The sequence below is a fragment of the Tamandua tetradactyla genome, chromosome 11, assembly GCF_023851605.1.
Source record: "Tamandua tetradactyla isolate mTamTet1 chromosome 11, mTamTet1.pri, whole genome shotgun sequence".
NCBI classification, from domain to species: Eukaryota; Metazoa; Chordata; class Mammalia; order Pilosa; family Myrmecophagidae; genus Tamandua; species Tamandua tetradactyla.
In genome coordinates, this window is record NC_135337.1 from 91,282,687 (window position 1) to 91,300,426 (window position 17,740).

General features: G+C 59.2%; 3 protein-coding genes across 6 annotated transcripts; 2 read left to right on the forward strand and 1 right to left on the reverse strand.

Moving 5' to 3' along the window:
- On the forward strand, positions 1–2,167 carry CDKN2D (cyclin dependent kinase inhibitor 2D). Its single transcript, XM_077119602.1, has 2 exons — positions 1–317; positions 1,228–2,167. Exons 1-2 carry the CDS (start codon positions 177–179, stop codon positions 1,585–1,587), a joined length of 501 nt encoding a protein of 166 aa, XP_076975717.1. The 5' UTR covers positions 1–176; the 3' UTR covers positions 1,588–2,167.
- Positions 2,168–2,603: 436 nt separating this feature from the next.
- KRI1 (KRI1 homolog) lies at positions 2,604–10,990 on the forward strand. 2 transcript variants are annotated; one of them, XM_077121830.1, is made up of 19 exons: positions 2,604–2,698; positions 2,806–2,879; positions 3,555–3,660; positions 4,033–4,141; positions 4,392–4,446; positions 4,524–4,573; positions 4,842–4,938; positions 5,049–5,126; positions 5,392–5,519; positions 6,026–6,152; positions 6,270–6,365; positions 6,456–6,626; positions 7,875–7,950; positions 8,047–8,117; positions 8,197–8,323; positions 8,412–8,542; positions 9,348–9,412; positions 9,494–9,589; positions 10,120–10,990. In XM_077121830.1, the coding sequence occupies exons 1-19, from the start codon at positions 2,605–2,607 to the stop codon at positions 10,457–10,459; spliced, it is 2,091 nt and encodes a 696-aa protein (XP_076977945.1). In that variant the 5' UTR covers position 2,604; the 3' UTR covers positions 10,460–10,990. The 2 variants fall into 2 exon arrangements, with proteins under 2 accessions (XP_076977945.1, XP_076977946.1); XM_077121831.1 differs by having other exon boundaries at positions 8,050–8,117.
- On the reverse strand, positions 10,659–16,160 carry ATG4D (autophagy related 4D cysteine peptidase). Of its 3 annotated transcripts, none has more exons than XM_077121833.1 (10): positions 15,669–16,158; positions 15,070–15,153; positions 14,817–14,990; positions 14,355–14,591; positions 14,177–14,241; positions 13,071–13,163; positions 12,177–12,255; positions 11,939–12,015; positions 11,739–11,858; positions 10,659–11,183 (listed from the first exon to the last, which is right to left on the reverse strand). In XM_077121833.1, exons 1-10 carry the CDS (start codon positions 15,898–15,900, stop codon positions 11,001–11,003), a joined length of 1,344 nt encoding a protein of 447 aa, XP_076977948.1. In that variant the 5' UTR covers positions 15,901–16,158; the 3' UTR covers positions 10,659–11,000. The 3 variants fall into 3 exon arrangements, with proteins under 3 accessions (XP_076977948.1, XP_076977947.1, XP_076977949.1); XM_077121832.1 differs by having other exon boundaries at positions 13,033–13,163; positions 14,315–14,591; positions 15,669–16,157; XM_077121834.1 differs by having other exon boundaries at positions 11,046–11,183; positions 11,939–12,031; positions 12,104–12,255; ... (1 more) ...; positions 14,315–14,591; positions 15,669–16,160.
- Between the last annotated feature and the right edge of the window lie 1,580 nt (positions 16,161–17,740).

Sequence of the window (17,740 nt, forward strand, 5' to 3'; positions counted from 1 at the left end):
GGCGGGGAGGAGCCGGGCTGGGAGGGCGGAGGTCGCCCCGGGGCGCCCCCTAGGACGGCCGGGCCGGGGCCGGGCCCGGCCGCTCGAGCTGGGAGGGCTTTTCGGTCGGCGGCCTCGCCCGCACTGACGCGCTGCTGGGGGGACCGCGGGGGGTCCCGCAGGCCGCCGGTGTCGACATGCTGCTGGAGGAGGTCCGCGCAGGCGACCGGCTCAGCGGGGCCGCGGCCCGCGGCGACGTGCAGGAGGTGCGCCGCCTTCTGCACCGCGAGCTGGTGCATCCCGACGCCCTGAACCGCTTCGGCAAGACGGCGCTGCAGGTGAGGCCGGCGGGCCCGCGGCGGGGGAGGGGCGCGGCTGCGGACCGGGACCCCGAGCCCTCCCCTCCGCTCCCCTGGGCCCGGAGGGGCCGGACTGGGGACCGGCTCCCCTTCTCTGCCCCGACGATGTTCGCCGAGGTCGCCTTTCGCGGGAGGATGGTGGATGGGGTGAGGTTGGGGGGAGGAGGGGGAGTCCCTGGTTTCCGGGGGGCGGGGGGTTCAGTTTTCCCAGTCGGGAGGACCTGATACTTAGGATCCGGGTTTCATGAGGATGGTTCAGGTTTCTTGGGGTTCTCCGTGCAATGGGGGTGGGGCCGGGGTCCTTGGAAAAAGGGTTTCATGCTTCCTGGGGGTTCTCAGAGAGGTCTCCGGTTACTTGGAGAATCTCACTTTACTGGGTGGTGTGCAGGTTCCCTGGTAGGTCATGTGGGGAAGGGAGTCCCAGTGGGAAAACAATTTCAGACTGCATGAGTGTCCCTAACTCCCTGGGGAGCATTTTATGGGGGGGGGTGTCTCAGGTATTCTGGAGAGCACCTCATTATCTGGGAAGTATTCCCTGGAGAAGTGGTTTTCAATCCCCCAGTGAGCATCCCGTTCCCTTTGAGCATCCCGTTCCCTTTGAGGGAGCCACCAAATACTTTGGGGGGCTGTCCCCATTCTCTGGGGGCCCATCTTCTGGGAGAGGTTTCATATTTCCTGGTGATTTCCCATTTTGGGGGAGATGGGAGCTCTGGTTCCTTGGGGGAGGGACTTAGGCTCCCTGAAAGTGTCGGGGGTGTGGGGCTACCCCCTGGGGGAGGATGTCTTGGACCCCCAGAAGTCCTTTTTTTCCAGGGGTCTCAAACAAGTCCCAGGGGCCTCGTGCTCCTGGTGTTTCTCCGGGCCCCCCTGACCCTTTGCCCTCACACAGGTCATGATGTTCGGCAGCCCCACTATTGCCCTGGAGCTGCTGAAGCAAGGAGCCAGCCCCAATGTCCAGGACGCCTCCGGCACCACGCCAGCCCACGACGCAGCCCGCACAGGATTCCTGGACACCCTGAAGGTCCTAGTGGACCACGGCGCCGATGTCAACGCACCCGACGCCACCGGATCCCTCCCCATCCATCTGGCCGTGAGGGAGGGCCACGCAGCTGTGGTCCACTTCCTGGCAGCCGAGTCCGATCTCCGTCACCGGGACGCCGGGGGCCTCACGCCCATGGAGCTGGCGCGGCAGAGGGGGTCTCAGGAGATCACGGACATCCTGCAGGGCCACTCCGTGACCCCACTGTGACTCCGGGAGGCCGGCTCCAACCACAGGAGCCCAACGGGTTCCTAGGGAAAGAGGAGGGAAGAGATACCTTCTCCCCTCACTCCTCTCCTCCAGTACTGAACGGGGAGGGGCACCAGTTTGTGGCTTGTTGTTGATTTCTGGGGTGTGTGTTTTTTGGGGGGGCATTTCTCGTTGGTTTTTCTCACCCCCTTTGGTGTGTTGGACAGAGAGGGGCTCCTACATACAACAGCTACCTAAACGGTTGTTTCCTCCGCGCCCCGGGCTGGCGGCGCTGTGGACCAGCCCCTGAGTGAGGCTGCGGCCAGGTCTGAGCCACCTGTGCCCAGAGAGAGCCCTGAAGTATGCTCCCTGCTTTGGCCATTGGGGAGGGGGGAGTGTTCCAGATCAGTAGAAGGGTGGCAGGAGGTTCATTTATATTGTGTTGGGGGCCTGTTTTCCAGTGTCCTGTACAGTGTTTAAAAAAAAATTCTATTTATTAAGCTTTATGAAAGAAAATGTTGCGTGTGATAATTTAATGTTTTTATCCATTAAATTAAGACTTGAGCATGATCTCAAATTAAAACTTGAGCTTCTGATTTCCGAGTCTGGTGTGGGGAATCGCGCGTCCAGTGAGGGGGTAGGATCGGGGTGGGGGGCCGGTCGCCGATCGCCCGGAGGCTTCGGGGAAGGGGTGACAGCGATAATTCCCAGGGCACCAGGGATGGGGCGGGAGCTGGGTGGGGCCGCGGTTTGCACTGTCGGAACGGAAGGGAGGCAGGAAACCGCGAGTGGAGAAAGGGCCCCCAGATGTCAGCTGGGTGCCCGGAGCTCCGGGGCGGGCGTGGGCGGCGGCCGCGTCCTTCCCCGTAGGGGTGGGGCCTTCGGCAAGGGGCGGGGAGGGGTGGGGAATCCCGGAAATAGCCGGGGGCGGGGCCGGAGCGGGCGCGTCCTTTAAACGGCGCGGGGGGCGGGGCCGAGCGCGACCCAGCCCCCTTCCTGCGCCCCGCCACGCGCGTGCGCATTGGGCTGCCGACCGCCATGCCGGGCCCGCGCGCGGCGTCGCCGTTGCGGGTGAACGCGGCGTTCGCCGCGCGGTACGGCCGCTACCGGGAGCGCGAGGAGCTGCAGCGGCGTGAGTGCGGGGCGTGCGCGGGGTGGTCGGGAAGTGGGGGCGTCGGGGCCGCCTCCCGGGACTGACCTGGGTGCGGGGGTGGGGGGCGTCCCGCCTGTGTCCCGCAGTGAAGGATCGGTACGGTGACCCCGACGGCGGCGGCGACTCCAGCTCCGAATCCGACTCCAGCGACGAGCGCGTGGTGAGCCTCCCCGGCCCTGCCCGGACGTGCGACATCCCACGTGCAGGGGTCTCCAGGCCCCAGTCCCCGTCGCCACGTACCGGAGCGTCCAGCCCCTGCCCCCCAGTTCTGTGGGGGGCAGTCAGCTCTCCACCTTCCCCAGGGGCTGCCCGACCCCCAGCTGTTTCTCGCCCCCCACGGATTCCTGATGTGGGGGCTGCGATCCTAACCCCCCCCACACCGGGAACCCCCAGCCCCACCACAGCCCCCACTCCCGAGTCTTTACACCTCTCAGTGTCAGCCTTGTCCCCAAAGTGGGGCACCCTTTGCGGCGTGGAGCACCCAACTTTCTGCCTCCCCCCCCAGCAGCCCTTCCTTGCCAGCCTCACTCGGAAGTGCCTACCCTTTGGCCCTTTACCTTCCTCTGTCTTATACCTGTGTGTGACCCTTCTCTGCTTGCCCTGGAGGGCCTCTCTGTCCCATCTGGCTCTCTGACTCCCCCTCCCCTTCCTCAAACCCACAGGGAACTCCTCCCCACCTGCCTTTTCCGAGCCAGGTCTCCCCTGTTCCCTAATGCATGCCGGGCCCCCAATTCCCACACGTTCCCATTACACCTGCCCGCCATCATACCCAACCACCAGGACTCTTGCCTCCTTCTAAGTCTGTCTCCCACCCTTCTCTGTTCCCCCACCCCAGGAATTTGACCCCCAGCAGGAGCGAGACTTTTACAGGACACTCTCCTTACTGAAGAAGAAAGACCCCCGCATTTACCAGAAAGATGCCACCTTCTACCAGAAAGGAGGTGGGTGGGAACCCGGGCCCCAGGCTCCTCGTCTCTTTCTGGGGTGCCGCAGCAGTTTAGTGAGACTTTGACGTTATCGGTCAGCGTTTATCAGAGCATCTTTGGTTGTTTTCCGTTGTCGGTAACGACGACGGCTCCCATATGCTCAGTACTTACACATTTGACTCTGTTCAAAATGTGACTAACTTATGGAATAATCACATATGCCCCCCGTCCCCAAGGTTGTAGCAATTGGGGTACCTGTTTTCTGGCGGGGAATTGGTGGTTTTGGGGTTTGAAACCTCTGCCTAGGCCTGGTCCTGTGGGATTCTGTGCTTGGGTGGGGGTGGGGGGGCTGTGAGTGATAGTGGGTGCTTTCTGGTGGGCCCACAGCCTCATCCTCGGAGAGTGAGGAGGAGCCAGCAGCCACGGAGAAGCAGAAGAGAGCGCGGCCCATGTACCTGAAGGACTATGAAAGGAAAGTTATCTTGGAGAAAGGAGGGTGAGGAGAAAGCCAAGTAACCCCAGCTTTCCCAGGGCAGGCAGACACGTGGGGATGAGAGGAAGCCAGCAACCCCCACACACACAGGATGGAGGGAACCCCTGAGAGCAGCAGCCTCTGGGTCCCACACACACACACACACACACACACCCTTGGGACCCTTAGCTGCTGCTCATCACAGCTCCCCTCCCCCCAGGGATGAACAGGCTGTGGAGAGTGTATTCTGAAGCTTCCTTCCCTCCCTGCACAGCAAATACGTTGATGAGGAGAACTCAGATGGCGAGACTTCCAGTCAGAGGCTCCAGGTAGTGGAAGTGGACGCCAGGCAGGGGCTGAGGGGCCCAGGACTGGGCTGAGACCCCTGATGCTCTCTCCTCCGCAGCAAACCGCGTCCCGCAGCTATGTGGAGGAACAGAAACGACTCAAGGAAAGGTGAGCCTGACCAGGGCACAGGGGCCAGGTGGAGAAGAGACGGGCCTGGGTTCGGATCCACCTCTGCCACTTCCTGCCTGTGTGACTTCAGGCATATCGCTTGCTGTCTCTGTGCCAGCTTAAACCGGAGTTAATGATGTTCTCTCTGTCTCCGCCCAGCTCTGTGCCTGTTGGGAGGGTCACCAAGGGCTCAGTGGATGGGGTCCGTGTTGGGGCAGGGAGCAATGTCCCGGCTGCCTGTCCTGAGCTTGTTTCCCCGCGTGGGCAGCTTCCGGGCCTTCGTGGAGGGCAGTGGGGATGAGGACAGTGCGGGGGAAGGTGGCTCCGGGTTGCTGCAGAAACGCACTCAGACCGAGGAGGAGAAGGTGAGGGCTGGAGCTGGGGCTGGCTTTGGGGGGTTGGGACCTGTCCTGGCCTTGATGGAGCCAGACAGGGTCCTGCGGGATGGCAGGCACTCAGCTCAGGTCTCCCCCAGGCCCTGGAGGAGGCCAGCTATGTGGAGTGGTTGAAGGGGCAGGAGGAGGTTCCGAACCCCGAGGCCCTGAGAGAACTGGTGAGTTCACAGTAAACAGCCTGTTGTGCCTCCAGCAGCCCTTCATCCACTCAACCACTTTCCAGAAACCGATCCTCAAAGGGGAGGCGAGAGTGCATACGTGGAGACCACTAATTCTAATCGGCTCCCATCTTTGGGTCTCAGTTTCCCCAGTCTTAAAAGGGGTCATTCCAGCCACCACGGCTGTGAAACTTAAGTTACCTAAATCCACCCTCTCCTGCCCCCGAGGCCCTGACCTGGGTCCTCGCCACCCCCTTAACCCCAGACTCACCTCAGAGAGTATTGGAACAACCCAGAGCTGGATGAAGGCGAGCGGTTCCTGCGGGATTATGTCCTGAACAAACGCTATGAGGAAGAGGAGGAGGAAGAGGAGGAGGAGGAGGAGGAGGAGGGGTGAGCAGCTGTGCTTACGGGGTCCTGAAGAAAGTTTGGAAAACTCATGTGGTTTGGTGAAGAGAGAAATCACGAACATGGTAAAACAAGCAAACAAAAGTTAACGAATCTGGGTGGCTCAAGCCCCAGTCTGACCCTCAGCCCTTCCCCAGGGGTGGCCCCTGGGAACACGGGTCTCAAGTTCCCTTCCGAAGCAGCTGACGCAGGCTGGAAGGCAAAGCCCACAGTGTGTTTTTTTTCCTTTGTATCCAGATGGTGGCAGAGTAAGTCTTGTGTGAGGGAGAACCACAAGTTCAAATCCTGGCCCTGCTGCTAACCATCCCTGCCTCATTTTCCCCATCTGTAAATTGGGGATAATAGTAGCCCCTGCATTGTAGGGTTCTTGTGAGAATCAAAAAGCTAAAACCTGGAAACACTGGGGGCAGCATTTGGTATGCAAGAGAGCAGGAGTGGGCGACCCACCTGAGTTCAGCTAACCCCCAGCTCCATCCCTTCTCCTCTCCCAGGGCCCCCGGCCCCCCAGTCCAGCTGGCTGTAGATGACTCCTCAGATGAGGGGGAGCTGTTTCTGAAGAAGCAGGAGGATTTTGAGCACAAATATAACTTTCGCTTTGAGGAGCCAGACTCGGCTATGGTGCGTGCAGGGCAGGGGTTGGGGAGTCTGGTGCCCAGAGAGCCCCGGAATCACTGGTGAACCCTTCTGGGCCCTTGGAATCACTGGTGAGCCCTTCTGGGCCCTTCCCTCCCGCAGGTCAGGACCTATCCACGAAGCATCACATCCTCCGTGCGCCGCAAGGATGAGCGGAGGAAGGAGAAGAGAGAGGAGACGAGGGAGCGAAAGAGGAGGGTGAGTGTACAGGGAGCAGGCTGGGGAGGGCCCCCTGAGCCCCCCAGGCAAGCCCACACCTTCCCTCTGTCCCCGGCCCGCTGCCCATAGGAGAAAGCCAAGAAACAGGAGGAGCTGAAACAGCTGAAGAACCTGAAGAGGAAGGAGATCCTGGCCAAGCTGGAGAAGCTGCGGCAGGTGACAGGCAACGAGATGCTGGGCCTTGAAGAGCGAGACCTGGAGGACGATTTTGACCCTGCCCGACACGACCAGCTCATGCAGGTGCCTCCCCCCGCGCCCCACTCAGCCCCACCCCTGGGTCCTCAAGAGCGTGGCTTTGGAATCAGGTGGTGTTTCCTGGCTGTGTGGCCTCGGGTGTGATTTGACCTCTCTGAGCTCTTTCCTTGTCTGTAAAGCGGTTCTAACATGTACCTCAGGGCTGTGTAAGGATGGATTGAGACAAAGACACATAAGTGCATGAGGAATAGCAGTTGCTGTATTTCCTTAAAACTCATTTATCATGCCGTTAGCGTTTATTGTTGTAGTTGGAGAAGCACATTATCAGGCCATGAAAACTCAGGGTCGTGAGGGCGGCAGTGGGAGAAAGAGGGCTGAAAGGAGGCCCATGACCGAGGATGGAAGGTCAGGAAAGGCAGGCCAGGTGGAAACTGGAGTGGGAGGGTGCCGTGTAGCTGAGCCTTTCCTTTCTAGGCTTCTCAGCCCTGACCTGCAGTTTCATAACAGAATGAGGATTGTTCTCGCCCTTTGGGGTGGTTGTGAGAGTTTTGGGAGATGCTGCCTAGGGTTGGGCATATAGCAGGTGCTCAATAAACAACAGAGTGAGCCATGTCTGCCTTTGCCAGACCCCTGCTGGATGTTGGAAGGCCAGCAGGGACCAGCTGAGCCTCAGTTCTCTTCTGCTCACGGATTGGAGAGATGCCATCTAACTTTCATTGAGCACCTACTGTATATCAAGTACCAGGCAGCATAGTAGTCCCTTTCCTCCCAGAGTATCACTGTCTAGTGATAGCCACATGATTCTGTGGTTACAAGCCAGTGGGATCTGCTCAGGCCTGGGGGGCATCTGGGGAGAGGTGGGGTCTTGGAAGAGACCCTTGATCAGTGTTGGAGGGCAGGGCAGGCTGGGGAAGAAAGGATGGGCAGCTAACTTGGCCTGCGTAGCAGTTGACCAAAGAGGAAATGAGTCCCCTAGGCATGGGCTACCACAGGGACAGGGGCCTTCAGGCAGAGAGAACTGGGTTTTGGGGACTGAATGGCAGCCTGTAGTGGAGGGCAGAGAGTAGTGGGGTGGGGGTGGTGAGAGGAGGCCAGGAAGGGTGGAGGAGCCCAGACAGAGATCTTCAAACCTGGAGCTAGGTCCAATGAGGGTACTGGGGAGCCATAGAAGGTGCAGGAGTAAAACGCAGGAAGGGGGACATTGGCATGGTTGGAGACAGGGACCAGGCCCCATGTTTGCTGAGCCCCTCTGCCCCTGGGGGGCCCTGCTGACCCTCCACCCCGCCCCTGCAGAAGTGCTTTGGGGATGAATACTATGGCACCACGGAGGAGGAGAAGCCGCAGTTTGAAGAAGAGGAAGGGCTTGAAGGTGGGGTCAGTGAGCATGGGGGTGGTGGTGGGGGACGTGACACCCGGGGTCCACTCTGACCCCACTCTCCCGTCCATCTGTGTCCTCTGGAACCAGAAGACTGGAACTGGGACACTTGGGACGGGCCAGAACAGCAGGAGCCGCACTGCGAGGACCCCAACTTCAATGTAGGTGCCGTGGATGGGGTGGGGGGTGGGGGTGTCCAGGGGCCCCCGAGGGGCTGGCCTGACTCGCATGTCCTGGTAGATGGACGCTGACTACGACCCCAGCCAACGGTGGAGGAGGCCGTGGGAGGCGCCCCCAACAGGCAGGAAGAAGCGCAAGTCGCCCTTCGCTGCCGCTGTGGGCCAGGCAAAACCCGTGTTTGAGCCCGGTGAGGCCCAGGGCGGGCGGGCTGTGCGTGGGCGGGGATGGTGAGGCTGCCACCGGCTCCCCCAGCAGCCTGGTGCTCCCCCGGGCAGGAGACACCACCTTTGAGGAGTACCTGGACGAATATTACCAGCTGGACTACGAGGACATCATCGATGACCTCCCCTGTCGCTTCAAGTACCGTGCCGTGGTGCCCTGTGACTTCGGGCTCAGCACCGAGGAGGTCTGCCCTGGTGGGGGGCGCTGGCCTTGGGCTCCGTGTCCCTAGTGCCACTGCAGGGGTGGCTGGTATCAGGGCTGACAAGGGCCGGTCACCCGCCCCGAGGGATTTCTAGGAGGCGGAGGACCTGACCCTGTGCCACAGAACGGTCCCTGGAAATGCCACTTTTAGTTCTTGGTGGGTGCAAAGGCCAAATGACCCAGGTTCAAATCCTGACTCAGCCAGGTGTGTGTGACCATGGACAAGTGACTTAACACCCACCAGTTCCTCAGTTTCCCTGTCTTATAAATGGGCCGAGTAGCAGCTCCCACCACCCCGGGGTGGAGCTGACAGGAGAGGGGAGATGTGGAGCTCTGTGACCCGTGGTGCCTGTGTGCCCCGTCCTTAGGCAGTGATGGCTAATTAGGGGCTGCAAACATAGCTGATGGTAGTTGAGCCAATATCATCTACACTGACAAACTTACTCCTCCCAGTGGCCTTCCAGTAGGGGGTGCCTGTCTCATAAGTGAGGAAACAGCCTGAAGGAGAGATTCAGGAGGTGGGAGAAGGGTGGAAGCTGGCCGTTGGGTCTGAGGGCTGCGGGAATGGCAGGCCAAAGTGAAACTGAAGTCAGAACCTTCTGGTTCTCTGAGCCTGTGTCCCCGCCCCACCCCCAGAATAACCCACATGGGTGGCTCCCATCCTGCTTGCCCAGCTGGGTCGGGCATCACCCACTCTTCCTTAGACCAGTGAGGTGATGAAGGCTCACAAGAGTCTCAGGGTCCCTGGGGTGCCATAAAGCAGGCTCCCACCCTCCCTTCCTGGGCAGATCCTTGCCGCTGAGGACAAGGAGCTAAACCGCTGGTGTTCCCTGAAAAAGACCTGCATGTACAGGTGAGAGGGTGGAGCCCCCGGGAGGCAGGGACGCAGCCCCTGGACCAGGTGGTGACAGGTGTGCCGGTCGGGCATCTGCAGGTCAGAGCAAGAGGAGCTGCGGGACAAGCGAGCATACACACAGAAGGCACAGAACTCCTGGAAAAAGCAGCAGATCTTTAAGTCGCTCTCCAAGGAGTGAGTGTGGCCAGGGGAGGGGACGATAGGGTGGGCTTGGGCGCCTACCATGCTGGGGTTTGAGTCTTGCTATGTGGGCCACTTGTTTCCAGGCCTTGGGACTGGGCTTCCAGAGCTCTGTGTTCACATCTTCGCTCTGTGACCCTGGGTAATCAGTTCCCCACCCCTGGGCTTGTCTATAAAACCGGATGAAAACTGGCTGGTATTTTTTTGGGTTATTGGATTAAATGAGTTAATCACCTGGAGGCTTCAAGCACAGTGAATGCTCTATAGGAGCCAGCTGAAGCCATTAATAGCTCAGTGAAGGCCCAGGCACGGGGGCCAGAACCGTCAGTGTCATGGTGCAGCTACCGGGTTCAGGAGACAAGTTGCTTTCCTTAGCATCAATCCCAGGAACCCCCTTAATCTCTAGGCTGTCACCTCTCTGAGCCTCACTTATCCTCATCTGTGAACTGGGGGGGGCATGTGCTCAGGAATTGGTCTAATCATGACCTGCCTGAACTAACCCCAACTTCTGCCCCACCCCCCAGGATGGAGACACCCACGGAAACCACAGGGAAGCCACAGAGAGACAAAGCTGGCCTGCAGGGGCAGCTGCCCAGGCCTGATGGGGGCTGTGGGAAGCAGCCCTGGCCTGAGAAGCCCCCAGCACAGGAAGAGACGGCCTGTGTGTCACCCACCAAGCAGCCAGCCCCCCAGAGGCAGAGGAGGGGCAAGAAGGCACGCCTCTTGGGCCCCACTGTAACACTTGGTGGACAGGAGTTTAGCCGCCAGAGACTGCAGGCCTTCGGCCTCAACCCCAAACGGCTGCACTTCCGCCAGCTGGGCCGGCAACGGAAAAAGCAGCGGAGGCCCAAGAGCGGCCCTTGAGCCCAGCATGGAGTGAGTGTGCGAGGTTCCTGTTGACAATAGTGTCCGCTCTCTAAAACCCTGCATCCCCCCATGGATGGCACAGTCTCCTCCCCTTATACCTGTGGGAACTGAGGCATACTTAAGCTTCTCCAGGCAACTTGGAACTCTCACCTTGAAACCCATCCTTTCCCCCATGTGCTGAGAGTCCACAGCTGTGTTCAAGCCAAACAGCTTTATTAGCTCCCAGTGCCTGTGGTCTCCCCACTGCCCTTGGCAGGATGGGGGTTTCAGGACCAGTGAGGGGAGTGGACAGTCCAGTGCAAACTACAGTACTTGAGTCTGGCCCTGAGTGAGTGCCCGGGAATGAGGAGGGGCCAGCTGGAGGGAGGCAGGCGCTGGCTGAGAGCCCCAGCCTGGCGGTTTCCCGGACAGGTCTCAGCTTAGCTCGTCCAGGAGGTGAGAAGGGGTGACCAATCACCTCCAGACTACAGGCTTCCACACCAGTGTGACATAAATAAAAAAATAAATAGTGTTGCATCTTCTCCCCCATCCCCTCCCTTTATAAAAACACAAAGTCCTCAGAGCTGGGGCGTTTGTTCTGGAGGAGCCGCCCTGCACGAGGGAGCCGCAGCGCTGGCTGTGCAAGCTGGGGGCAGAGGTTGTCCAGGTTGTGGTCCTGAGCGTGGCCCTCGGCCAGGGTGAACATGGGGTACCGCTCTGTGGCTGAGGAGGAGCTGAGGACCTGGGGGAGCAGGGGAGCAGACTGCCAACAACCTGACCCAGTGTTTCTGTCTCCCCTGGGACCCGCCCCTTGAGGGCCAGCCTGTTCCCTGGCCAGAGTTCAGATCAGGGAACAGGCACATGAGGGCAGCCAGCCAATTGACAGCAGACCTGGGGACTCAGCCATGGTTCCAGGGAGGGTGGGACACCCTTCTTCCTGAGCTGGGAGGATGGGTGCCCAGAGGAGCACAATGGTCAAAACCTGACAGGACAGCGGGGGCAAGGGACAGAGAGGGATCCTGCTTGAGACCCCTGGAGATAGCTGTACCCCAAGGCAGCAATGACCCCTGACATTGCAGTGGCGTGCCTTTTTGGATCCAGTTGGAGCTGAGGTTTCATGGCTTGCAGGCAGAATGATCGGGATGGTCTGCCTGGCACACTCTGGTCCTGAGGGGTGGACACTGTCTACATTTTCTAGAGGACACACAGCTCAGACCTGGGTCTGCCAGACCCCAGGAACCTGGACCCCTCCCTCCCCCAGCCCCCTATATCTCACCCCTCCACTCCTCTGGCTCACCCTGGTCAGCTCTGAGCAGAGTGTCTCAAACTCCTTCTTGTCTCCAGCATAAAACCCCACCGTACAGCTTGGGTCCATCTTGGCAAAGGCCATCTTGCGGGGTGAGGTGCAGTGGAAGGACTAGAGCAGACAGACGGGAGGATCAGGGGGTCCCCAGTGCCTTCGCCATCCCCCAGCCCCAGCCTGGGATCCAGGCTCACCTCAAGGGGGAAGTTGGCCTGGCTGACATCAACACTGGGCTGGCAGTAGTGGGGGTCCAAGTATAGCAGGAAGTCATCTGCACGGGTGAAGAGGTGAGGGGGTGTGGAGAGGTGAGGGGGTGTGGAGAGGTGAGGGGGTGTGGAGAGGTGAGGGGGTGTGGAGAGGTGAGGGGGTGTGGAGAGGTGATGGGAGGCGGGAAGGGTGGGGTAGGACGGGGCAGGGAGGGGTGTGGCCTACCCTGGTAGCCGATGAAGTACAGCGAATGCCTTGGCCTGCCCCCCATGATGCCCAGGCACAGCTCTGAACGCAGGAACTCCTGTGGGGGACAGTGGGCAGAGGCTGTTGGGCAATCACTCAACAAAAACCTGAGTCCGCCTACTGGGTACCCACCCAACCCTGTGCTAGGCCCCGAAGCAGCAGTGACCAAGATGGACAGAATCCTGCCTTCGTGGAACTGACAGTCTATGGTGGGAGAGGAACAATGAGCAGTAAGAATCAGTTATCTCACATGTCAGAAGGTGATAACACTAGCGAGTAAAGCAAGGAAAGGCAATCCAGGGTCGTGGGGACGGGGCCTTTGCAGTTTTAAATGGGGATGTCGGAAAGAGCCTCATTGAGGTGGGACGTTTGAGCAACAATCTGAAGGAGATAAAAAGAGCCACATGGATTTATGGGGAACGGAGCAGTTCAAACTGCAGGACCAGCAAGGGCAAAAGGCCTGTGGCTGGAGTTCTCCACAGACAGCAAGGAGGCCGACACAACTGGAGCAGAGCAAGGGAGTGAGGCGGCTGGTACCAGACCTGGAGGGCCACAGGGAGAACGTGGGTTTTTACCAAGTTCAAATATACCAGGGTCTTTCCTTGGCCCTTGCCTTGCTGTTCCCTCTCCCTGACATTGCTTCTCATTTCTCCATTAGTGTTTGTTCCTAGCATGTAAGATTTCTGCCTGTTCTGTCCACCACTGGATCCCAGCAGGAGTTCCACAATTATTGAATAAACAGGTGAAGGAATGGAGGAGGCTGAAACGGGTCCCAAACCAAGCCGAGAAAGTAACAGCTCCCCGGCAGAGGCGCTGTGGAGTTGGCTGCACCCACCTTCACACAGGGCACATACACAGGGTTGAGAGTCTCACCGCCCAGTCGCACAGGCACCAGGATGACCACAGATTTCCACTCGGCTGCAGGGTCAGGCCTGGCCACCAACCGGGCCACATCTGCCTTGTACACTGTAGAGACAGGCAGGTTACCTTTGCCCACCCTTCAAGGCCCAGTGAGCTGCCCTCTGACCCCAGGGGCAAAACCTCTTCCATGCTGCCTCTCAGCAGGAACCATGTGTTGTGATGGAAAAGGACTATCTTTGCAGTGTCCCCCCAAACGACCCGAGAATCCTGCAACTCCAGGCAAGTGCAGACATCCCTATTTTACAGAAAGGGCAACCAAGGCCCTACGCATAAAACCAGGAAGAGGCAGAAAACCTTCCCCGCAGCCTGAAGCTCTCCCCAGTTCCACTGCTTGGTGCAGTGCTTTGGTCTGTCAATATGGAAACAGAAGCGCCAAGCAGCCTGCCCCAAAACTGAAAGTCCTGGATTCCCTTGTCTGCCAGTGCCCATATTCCCACTGCTCCCCTTGCTGCTCTGTCAGCCGCTTTCCCATCTCCCAAAGAACTTTTTTTGGGCCACAACTTTCTTTGAAAATGGAACCCTGCCCCAAACCCCTCCAACTGTGCATATACATTTGTACAGCGTTGTACAGTCCCCGATAGCAATCCAAGAAGGCTACCAGGAATACAACCCTTTCTGAACAGATCTGGAAGGGGTCGGGGATAGCAACAGTAATAACTTGTATTCTGTGAACATTTACTACGTGACAAATGCTACTGTAAGGGTCTTCCATGTATTACTGACTTATTTAATCCTTACAATGACACCTTAAGACACAGGGGATGAGCCTTTCATGCATGTTAAAACTGGCTGTAGCATTAAAATGAACAGGCCCAGAGAAAATGACCTTAGATCTCCTATATTCTCATTCACGGAGAAGCCCCAGAATTTTCCTTTCTTGGTTCTGCTGCGAGAGGCAAAGGGGAGAGACCCTCAGCCCCCCTACTATGTAGGCCTTGAATTCTTTGTGTATATCCCACTGCCCCAGACTTGTTTCAGCCTGAGTCCCAAGAGGTATATGGGGCAGTGATTTGCTCAGGGGAAGATCCCGTAACTGTGGGGGCCAGCCCCCTCCTTACCGGTGCAGTCCTGAGACACATACACCACCAGGCGGGCAACCTCTGAGCAGCTCTCCACGGCTCTCCTGGGGGCGGGAGGGGAGGCCTGAGTTCCTGGTGGTACCCAGCAGCTCCCGTGTTCCCTGCAGCAGCCCTCACCTGAGGATGTGTGCTACCAGCGACGGCCCATACCAGTCACCTGCCTTCTTGCCTGAGCTCTGCCCGAGGTCCACCAGCCGGTGTAGACCGAAGGGGGCACGGGGATGATCAGCAAACCAGGACACGATCTGCCGATGCCGGCGCTCCTGCTCCAGCTCGGAAGTGCCCTGGGCCCAGCGTGAGGGCACACAGCGGGCAGGGCCTCTGTACCGGCTGGAAGAAACTGACCCCGACGGCTCAAGGGGGCCCAGGCTCGGGCCCTCAGCCCATGTCCAGTCTGGTAGGAGTAGGGGACACTGTCAAACAGTGCCAGTGTGGAGACCCTAACACACAATTCTAATGCTCCTGAGAACCCCATTTTACCTAAATTCTCAAAATCCTGGCAAGTTCTTAATTTATAATTTTCACTCTCCCCCAAAATTTTCTTGGCATATAACATGACTTTAGTCGACAACCAATTCTAATACCCCCAGTGCCCCTTCCCTCTCCTGGCACTGCTCACCTCTGGGCAGAAAATGCAGCAGCAAGCCCTGAGCCAGCATCATCTGCCCACTGCGTAACATGCATCCCCATCCACAGTCTGAGGTCAGGCGGCCCCCAGCGAGGGGCGGGAAGTCCCGGCGGTACGTGAGCCACAGGCGGGACACGAAATCCTGCTGGAAACGCTGGATGTCACCTGTGAGAGCCGGCCTGTCAGCTGCTGCCAGGGACACATTGCTGGTCTCCCCCAACCCTGGCCCTGGTCACCAGCTCACCCTCGCCCTCAAAGCGGTACCGGCGGCCGCAAAGGTGGATGCTGGAGATCTTGCTAAAGTTGGTGCGGCTTTTGAAAGACCAACCTGAGCAGATGTGGGGCAGACACACAATAAAAGCGTTAAGATAGCAACAGCTCTTGTGTTTCCCCATCTGTGAAGTGGGGACAATCCTAGGTCCTATCTCAGAGGTGGTTCTAGGGAATCAGTGCAATCTTCTTCTGAAGCTGCAGCCAGGCACCAGGTAACTGCCACGAGTGCCAACCATAAACTGAGGATGAATTAAGGCAGTTCTTATCATTGTACCCATTTTACAGGGTGAGAAAACAAGAGGCATAAGTAAGCAAAGGAGCTTGCCCCAGGTCTCACGGAGAGAAATGGGACAGGACTTGAAAACACCTTCCTTGCTCGACAGCCACAGGTCGGCTCTGGGCTGGGCAGGGCAGGGGACCTACAGGTGACTCACAGGAGAACAAATGACAGAATGATCGGCAGGTACAGGTTCTGGCTCTCCTTGACCCCTCCGGAGCACGAAGCTCCCTCCTAAGCCGAGCTCCCGGCCCGACCCCGTCCCAGCCCTCGCGGGCCTGCCCCCTCCTCACCGTACTTAACGTTGTTCCAGGCCGTCAGGAACTTCGTCTTAAACTTGTCCACCTCGTCCGGTTCGGCGGGAGCGGCCGCAGGCGGGCCGTGAACAGGGGCGCTGGCTCCGGAGGGCCCCAGGCCGTTGGGGTCCGGGACTCGGGAACCCCTCGGCCTGCGACCCTCGGGGCGGCGCGCGTCCTCTGGGCTCCCGCTCCGGTACTGCGCGGCGGCCGGCGACACCGAGTTCATGGACGCGCCGGGAGGGAGGACCGAGGGCCCGGCGGGGGGCTGCGGCCTCCACCCCGTCGTCCCCAGGGGCTCCTCGCCAGCCTGGGACGGGCGGGGCCAAGGAGGGCGCTACTCAGCCCCCATCTTGGCCGCCAGACCCCGGAGTGCCGTACCAGCCGCTATAGCGGCCGTCACCGCCATCTTTACGGCCGAGGTTCCCGGATGGAGGGCTCGCGAAGGGGCCCAAGGCCTCGCCCTCCTTATCGCGACGCGCAGGCGCACTCGAGGCCCGCCCGCCAGCCCTTATCTGAGCGCCGCAGAGGCCGGGAAGCCCCACCCCGGGCCCCGCCCTTGGAACCGCCCCCACCGAGGTGCGGGAAACAGCCCGCGCGGCTGAGCTCCCACTGTGGGTGTGCAGCGGCAGCCGCGGCGCGTACCACAGCGCCCCTAGCGGCAGCGCAGAGCCCTGCTAGAGGCCGTGCCTCTCCGCGCCTCAGTTTCCTCGTATGAAAAATGGGTTTAAAGACGCGCAACAACTTGCATGAATCCTTAATAAAGATGCGGAGGGGAAGAAGCCGGGCGAAACGAGTACACAAGACACCCAAGGGCACGTACTGTGTAATTCCGTTTATTCGAAGTGCCCGGAATATGTAAACCCATAGAAGAAGAGCGCAGATTCTTAGTGGCCGGGGGCTGGGTGGGGTGACAGCTCATAGGTGCAGGGTTTCGTTTTGGGGTGATGGAAAGTGGAGAATGTTTAGTATCTTGATTGTCCCGCGGTTTCACGGGCGTGAAAACTCATCAAATTGTCCACTTTAAAGGCGTGTGGTTTATTATAGGTCAATTATACTTCGAAAGACTGTAAAATCATTTCAATGCCTCTAACTCAAGAACACTGGGAGATGGGCTGAGATTATCTGTGTAAAAGCTAACCGTGACCTCTGGAAGGCCCGATGACCTTGTGAATGACAAGGGGGGCGAGTCTCTAGTGGCCAGCCCAAGGGCTCTGTCCTCACCTGCTGAAGGACGTCAGATGAGGACTTGGAAGAGGGTGTGAGTTGGGCAGGACAAGGTGCTAAAGATCAGAAAGCAACCCCCTACCATGGCCCCACCTGCCCTGACGCCTTACCCCCTGGCTCTCCCACCTCTCACCCTCCCCTCCCTCACTCCTTTCTGGCTTGCCCTGCCGCAGGGCCTTTGCACTTACAATCCTCTCTGCCTGACATCTCGCCACGTGGTCCCCTTCACTCTTTCGGGTCTTTATCCAAATGCCACCCCCTCAGATTCCACAGTGGCCCTAAAAATTCATCCCCACCCCACCCCTGGGGCCTCTTCCCTGCTATATATATTTTTCCCAGAGCCGGTCACCTAACCTGTTCTTACACATGTTATTTTTGTGTTTATTACCCAGGTCGCCACCGCCTGGAGAGCCCTCAGCACCTGGCACATAAACAGCTTATGTGGAAGGAGAACCCGGGATTCTTTTCTGGGAGGGGACAAGAGGCCCCAGAGGGTTCCCGGGAGAGCTTGCGGGATGCTACTAGACCGTGAGCCCAAGAAGGAATCGGCTGTGGTCACGTAGAGAAGGTCAGGAGTGAGGGGTGGGAAGACACCCCTAAAGGTGGGGGGCGGGGAGATCTCAGAGGTCACAGGGGTCAGGGTGGGTCCAGGAGGTGTCTCATGGGGGACAGACGGGCAATGGCAGCCACAGGTGACCCCCTTCTGTTTGAGCTAATGACTGCACCCCCTCCCACCCCCCAGCTGCCCTCCTTCCTGTAGGTGTGTTTCATGGGGGCGGGACTGGGGTGCATCGCCTCTGAGCCCCCTTTCCTCAGCTCCCCACCTGAGTCTCTACCCCCAT